The sequence below is a fragment of the Nuphar pumila genome, chromosome 2, assembly GCF_984573655.1.
Source record: "Nuphar pumila chromosome 2, dmNupPumi1.hap1.1, whole genome shotgun sequence".
NCBI lineage: Eukaryota > Viridiplantae > Streptophyta > Magnoliopsida > Nymphaeales > Nymphaeaceae > Nuphar > Nuphar pumila.
This window is the reverse complement of record NC_143250.1, coordinates 68,477,501-68,485,278: the sequence shown is the minus strand read 5'-3', so window position 1 is coordinate 68,485,278 and position 7,778 is coordinate 68,477,501. Positions and strand designations below refer to the sequence as shown.

Sequence of the window (7,778 nt, the reverse complement as noted above, 5' to 3'; positions counted from 1 at the left end):
CATTTTTCATAGAACAAACATGATCCAATAGTAGATTTCCACTAAATAGAGCATGCTAAGTACATCTAACAGTTCATATCTATAATAAAATACTTCAAACTATGGAGCCTAATGGAGAAGAACGGGAAATGAGGGCCTAATATGTTCATATCTCTCTCTCTCTCTCTCTCTCTCTCTCTCTCTATATATATATATATATATATATATATATATATATATATATATATGAGAAAATATTTGCTATTAATGAAGGTAAGAAACTAATGAGCTAGGCGCAAGTTGTATCAACTCATTCTAACTATATAGATGTGTTCAACATGGTTTGTTTGCTAAGGATCAAGCCTTAGATCGTGTAGTGTTTTTCTCACGTAAAAATGTGATCTTTTGAATTATGAAATTTTGGTACATTATGGACCATTGATTTTTGGACCCTTTTAAAAACCTAATTACTTGTCATAATCACATGATTCAAAACAAGTTTCCTACTAAACAAACCATGTAAATCACATCCGTAATACTTGATCTACAAAAAATTAAAAATTGTGAAGAAAAGAGTGATTTCTACTTACCTTCATTAGTAGTCAATATTTGTCTTATATATATATATATATAGAGAGAGAGAGAGAGAGAGAGAATGGTTGGATGAAACGAAATGTCATTTTCTATATTTTTCTTGGGAAAATCTTCACTATCCCGTCCACCCCCATGACGCCCTCTCTCACCCATGTTCTCTCCCTCTTCAGAGAACTCTCTCTCTCTCTCTCTCTCTCTCTCTCTCTCTCTCTCTCTACCATGCACCTACAAACGAAAGATCTAGCTGCCCATAAAAGCATCCTCATCTTCATCTTTCTTCTCCAACAAGCCTTAGCAACCAACCTTACCTATCACAATGTCTTCCCTTCTTCTTCCCTTCTTTCTTTTCTTATTTTTCTCAGGCCAAGCTTGTTCAGCTCATAGACTTCTTTTAGTATCTGATGATACCATAAAAGACCTTACGCATCCTATCAAAAAGCTTGATCTTTCTAACCAGGTTGGTTAGTTGGTCTATCTCTAACTTCATGAGTTGCTTTCTTGCTATCATTGTTTTTTGGTTGATGTGTGACATGTGATATCTTTTATCTTTTATTGCAGAATAAAGAAAATCTAAAGGTAGAGGATAGCCCAGTGGTGCATTCACTCCAGGTGGTAGCAATGAAGCCAATGGAAGGATCAGTGGTGGATGAGAAGATGATGGTTGGAAGCGGAACCCGAGAGGGTGTGGAGTTTGTGAAGAAGACAAGTGACAGAATTTCAGGTCTAATAGTTAGATTGCAGTCTCTTTCAATGGTATCACGGCATGTTCCTCACAAGGGGCATGCTGAACCAGTGTTTCACTTAGACTATGCCCCACCTAAGACACACCCGCCCTCTCACAATTGAAGTTATATAACCCTCTCACAATTGAAGTTATATAACTCATTGGCTCTTCCCCCCTTCTGAACAATATATAACTGGTGTATCAAAAGGTTCGATCTTCAAATATTGTATAGAGAAAAAATAAAAAGAAAGTGAAACAAAAACTCATTAATTATTAGCATATGTAGTTGCACTTCTATGTTATAGACACCCCTTGACTCAATCTTGTTTCTGCTGCTATATTTGATTCCACTTCTTTGATTGAATATGGTCTTGGGTAGTATATACCTCATGATACTTCTTTCAAAAAATATATATACCTCATGATACCAACAATCATCATTCTCATTTGTATGCCTATTATTCTTCGTTATGTAATTTTTTAAACTTACGTTATTAGTTATTGTATGGCTATGTATATTGACAACAAATATGTGCAGGGGCTCAGCCTTTCAAACCCACTTCCCATAATGTTAAACGGCAGCCGAATAAATTAAAGGTATTTTATACAATACTTGTCTTCTCTCAAAAATAAAATAAAATACTTGTTATATATTATTTCCAAGTGTTAGAATGATAGAAATATTAACTGTGGTAGCTGAGTCAAAGTAGCTCAAAAGAAGTAGTAGCAGTCTAGTCTAGCATGAATATCAATCATAATGCAATTAGAAGAAGTGATGATCTTGACTGTGCCCATGACCTGAACCATGTCCCTAGCAGAGCACTTTGCCATGCATATTAAAACCTATAATGCAATGGGTACTGTCAGGGGTAAGGCCTCTAGTAGTGCTGAAACTGTTGCTGTGTCTGTGTATGTAGGGATCAAGGAAACTGGACTACGGGTCTTCGGGAAAATTCCATGTCAAGGAAGGAGCAACTGTCGAACCTGACGTTTCTGACATGGACTATCCTCAACCCCACAGAAAACCACCAATTAACAACAAAGCACCATAACAATAAAATATACTCTCAAAGGATGCAGCCTGAGTTTTCTGCCTTCGTTAACCGGCGGCAGGGTGAAGTCTGAGTGTTATTTACTCAACAGTTGCAGATTAGTTAAAGTGTCTCAGTGTATCTGTAGATTATTTATGGTGTCTTGGTGTATCTGTAGATTATTTATAGTGTCGTAGTGCAACCTAACAATTCTTTGTCATTTGTGTGTACGTCTTCTACAATAACAGTTAGGTTTGGTGCATAGGCATATGATAGTGATAGAATGTGAACGTGATTATCGTAACAAAGTGATTTTCCCATAATTGAAGAGTGTTAGTTAACAGTTGGTGAATGCACTATTGGTTGGCCCTCCCACATGGTTGTCAGATTTTTTTTGTCAGTTTGCTTGTGCTAAAAAAAACTCTCTCTCTCTCTCTCTCAGCAACATCAATTCATGTCATAAAACGAATAATCATACCAAACATTTGTTGGCTAATTTAACTTGAACTTTTGCCAACCTCATTGAGTGACTTACCAAAAATACCATGTTGAATTTAACATTGTGATAGACCAAAGTATGTCACCCGACAATTTCCATATTGGGAACCCAGTGTAGTACTCTTCAATAATATCTTTCTATGTACAAGCAGTAGTTGATGACTTAAGTAAAGGCAAGGTTGTGTACAAAGAAAGCTTGAGAGTACATTCTGAAGTAGCCAAGGAAAGAAGGGAAGAAAGAAGGAATAAAAAAAAACATTGACCCAGTATTCTTGTCAGGAATGAAGCTCAAATTTTGTTGCCCACCAACGAATTTAAGGAAGAAGACAAAAAGGTCCATGTGAAAAAAGTGCCAAATCAACGTCAATGAAATGAATGCCCCCCCCCCCCCCCCCCTACTCAAAACCATTGTCTGCATGTGTTCCACCTAACACTACTATCAATAAAGCACGTTTGGGTCTAGGCCATTGCTCTTGTGGAGATGGAAAGTCTGAACCAATATGGGTAAACTGATGCATTTGGACCGTTACAAATCATCCATTCGAATGGTGGGTGGTGCAGGTATACAGGTAATGGGATTGTGGGGCCCACCATTCACATGGGCATGGTGGGTCCTGCTCCAATCTGCATTGCACATTCTTCTGATGGATGGTCAAGATGGCTAGAAAGCCAATGAATCTATAGTCAGGTCAAGTTTCCAATTTATTTGTTTAAAGGTTATCTCAAATCAAGGAGCAACATGGCAAAATGGTGCCCACAAAGGCTTTGCTTTAATTTATCAATGGACAATGGGAGCATGCATTTCAAGAATGTCTTCATTAATAGAACATCTTCAAGCATAGCATATGATAAAAAATGCAATAAGATAAAAAAAAAGACACGTGCAGCAAGAAAAGCAAACATCCTATGCCTGATTTCCCGAGCCCTAGAGATTATAAACCATGTCTTTAAAGCACCTTGGAGAAGGGCGGGGGTTCTTTCTTCCTCTATTCATTTCATGTACAAGAAACAATGAATGGTTTTATAAATTCAATAAACTGCGAGGTCCTAATCCCCAGTTTAAGGTCAACGTCTCCTCCACCCAACCAGAAAAAGTCAGATTTAAGCTTTGTGATTGCTTCATCAAGGATCACCTGAAAAAGTATAAAGTGATCATTAGTTTAATCAATCAAATGTTACTAGTTTAAGAATAGATGAGACAATGATTATACTTAAATAAACATACACTCTTGAATTCAAACGAAGAAATGCATGAGAATGTATACCATAGTGGCAAATATCGCAAGATTTATGAAAATCTCGCGATAATATCACGAGAAATTGCCTGAAAGTTTAAAACGGCAATTTCTCGCAAGATTTTCAAAATATTGCGAGATTTATGAAAAAAACATAAATACCGCAATTTAAATGCGATATTTACGTTTTAAACAGCTATTTATCACAAAAAAAACCATGTATTTTTATTTTTAAATAAATTTTATTAATATTTTCTTATAAAAAATAAAATTTATATTTTTTAATTTATTTTTTTATTGCCGAGATTTTGTAAAAAAAAATGCGAGAATTATAAAAAAAATTCAATTTCTTGCAAGTTTTTGAAAAATGAGAAATTGCCGATAAAAACGTTTGTCACTATGATGTATACACATGGACACAATGCTTAACTTGCTTCTTTGCTATTTGTTAAGTTAGGATGTGGATGGTCAACCATTTGATTTCACTTGTGGACTATCAAAAAACTTCACGAGTGGAGAAAGAGATGGACCTACTGAGTGTAGTTAAAGACCACCTACAAGTTAGCCTAAGATATACCTGGACAATCTGTTTTTTTACCACAACTCTACCAATTTTAGGATTTTGAATTACTTTTCTTAAAAAAGTTGGTTACGTATATGCATAGTGAATATGAGATTGCATGGGAGAGCAATACCTAGATCAAAAGCATGCATTTTGGGTCCATATTGGTTAAGAATAATGTCACATGGATTGATCTAGAGAATTCTCAGTAACAACATAAACGACCATCTAACTTACAAAGCTCTGAAAGAAAAAGCCAAGAGAATCCATGCCTTCAGGTTTGTCACTGTTGTATCATTTTAAATCACATGCCATTTGTATGAAACATACAAAATAGGGATAAAAAAGCTCTGCTTGATTTGCATTTCTGACATATAATGCCACAAGGACCAAATTCTAATAAACTGTGCAGGCAATACTACAAAGGACACCACTCAACCAAGAAAGGAACCAAGTAAAAAATCTGATATCCAGTGAAGAAAAACCCACAATTGGCCATTAGGGTTCAAACTGAGGAAAGGTTGATAAACAATGTGAAAAATGACAGGAAGCAGAATTATCACTGGGAACAATGATACAATCCACTCATTGATGGGAGAGGTAAGCCACACCAACAAAGGATGAAAAAACCTCGCCTCTGATGAAGACACTGCAAGCACTAGAGGCAAAGTGTTCTTTACACTTGTCTCTAAGATAATAATAAACAGTTTGTTCTCCTCACAAATGTGCAGAAATACTCCATATCTCTGGCTGCTTAATAGGGGACCCTAAGCATCTATTCTTCATGTGGGGAGCCATTGCTTGATGCAGTGGTAGAAATCTTGGGCTGTGAGAGTGGTAATTTGGTTTTGAATCCTAAGAGCATCTACTTATTTCAAACAAGCAGAATATTAGGACCATCTCCAGTATACCCCATCCCATCACCCCAGGGAAAGCATGGGACTACAAAGGGTATCACACTTTTCTTAATGTGTTACACTTGTAAAAAAAAGTTTTCATCTCACGACACTTGGCTTAGGAATTCTATAGTGATGGCTGCCAGCCATGTAGTGATGCAAGATGATTAGATGATTCATGTCACAACAATGACACAATCTAAACAACCTAATATACATAATGCTAAAAAATAACAGATTATCAGTGAAAGTGACAACTAGATATAACGTAAAACTGATAGTGATAGAAGAGAATAAGAAACTACCATGAGTAAAATGGAGAGAGAGAGAGAGTTATTTTCATAATGTGCCTGATTAAAATTGATTTAACAGTAATGATGCTTGATGGGAAAAATCAAGGAGAAGCGATCTCAAATGCTCCAAACTGAAGCTTTAATGGTGCCCTAGCATCTCATTGAGATTTAAAGATGGAAGCAGTGGAAATAAAAACTTAAACAAGATAATCTGATGTTTGATCTAATGGATATAGTGGTGGAAGACCCTGATAAGAGCATGGCAATCCAAAGAGAAGAATGGAGCCTTATTCTATTAGTTGGTTACAAGTCCAAACAATGCCTAAGATATTGGCAGCAGGAAATTTTGACAATGAGAAAAGCATAAAATACCCTTCTTGGTGTGTGTGTGTGTGTGTGTGTGTGTGTGTGTGTGTGTATGAGAGAGAGAGAGAGAGTCCATACTCAATAGATTCCCAAGTGTTTATAGGCCAGAGAGAGAGAGATATTTCCAAGTGTTCATAGGCCTGACAGAAGCTTAAGAGGAAGTAACAAAGAGAACAGGAGACCAACTACAGCAGGTAAGTTGAAGTCGTAGCACCGGAAAGAGAGAATTAGGAAAGCTGTAATCAAATCAAAGACAGACAGACAAAATTTGACAGCAAGCAGTGTTCAAAGGCTTATGGCGTAAAACACAGAAGCCTGAACAGCTGTTATAGTGAGTGTGGGAGCCTGAAGGTTTGTCACTAGACTGAAGATACAGCAAACAGAAAAATTTCCAAGGAACCACCAAGAAATGGCGAACCAGGCATTCTTCAGGTAGCAAGACCCAGAGGCCACTGTAGTTATAGAAAGAGACAGCAGCATCATGAGAAGTAAAGCCGATGGCAGCAATGAGAAATAAAAAATAATTCAGGAAAGATATGGGAAATAATCAGACACAAATTCATTGACATGAAAGTAGCTACTGGAAACAACAATAAACTGCAAGTTAAGTAAACAACCCATGCTGAAAATGATGACAATCTAAAGGCAGAAATTTCTTCATCACAAAAGCATAGTGCTACATGACAACAAATCTACACCAGAACACCAGATGTTGAAGTTCTGATAGGATGCCAAGTTTGCTTTAGTTACATAGCCTTTGAGGATAGATTCTGAAGAAAAATAATGAGTGAATGGAAGTGGAACAGAATGCTGTCGGAAACTTAGCATTTGTGCTGTAAAGCATAGTTGGCAAACCCAGCGATCCGATTCGGGAATCGTTCGAGTCGGATCAGATCACCCAGCAACTGGGCCACCGATTTAGCCCAAACCTGTTTTAGCTAGGTTCGGGCGTGACTCGGCTAGGAATCACCTGACTTGGCATGGACTCGACAACTCACCGAGTCAGCCCTGAATCGTCCAATCCAGGACTGATACATTGCCAACCGGTTCTGACCCGATTCACCGATTCAAACCGGGATTCATACCGGTTCATTCTGACATGAACCAGTTTTAAAGTATATATTGTACAAAACCGGGGTCGACTCCCTTCTTCCCCTCCCCTCCATTTTTCTGCCAGCTCTGATGTCCAGAGACTCCAGACGAACCCTAACTCTCTGTTGGCAACACCATTGACTGTCGACGACCACCGAGAACAGCCAACAGCCAGGTTCTCTCTCTCTCTCACTGAAGCAAGGCCCTCACTGTTGGGGGTTCCTCTCTGTGAGGCGAGGCTCTCAACCTCTCTCTTTCTCTCTCTCTCTCTCTCGCTGAAGCGAGACCCTCACTCTCGCTGAAGCTTTTTTTTGCATACTGTTGTAGGTTCCTCTCTGCGAGGCGAGCCGAGGCTCTCAAACTCTCTCTTTCTCTCTCTCGCTGAAGCGAGGCACTCACTCTCGCTGAAGCCATTTCTTTTTGGAGTTAATACTGTTAGGGGTTCCTCTCTTCGCAGAGAGCCGAGTCTCTCTCTCTCTCTCTCTCTCTCTCTCTCTCTCTCTCTCTC

The 7,778-nt window shown here is 38.1% G+C and overlaps 1 protein-coding gene across 1 annotated transcript in view; it reads right to left on the bottom strand.

Annotated features, from left to right (window-relative positions):
- Window positions 1–3,572: 3,572 nt before the first annotated feature.
- LOC149845674 (uncharacterized) overlaps window positions 3,573–7,778 on the bottom strand; it is a 13,965-nt gene continuing 9,759 nt past the window's right edge. Inside the window, exon 5 of the mRNA XM_089997701.1 lies at window positions 3,573–3,959. Within this exon, the coding sequence (XP_089853827.1) occupies window positions 3,822–3,959 (138 nt within the window). The 3' untranslated portion in view covers window positions 3,573–3,821. The remainder of the gene's footprint in view (window positions 3,960–7,778) is intronic.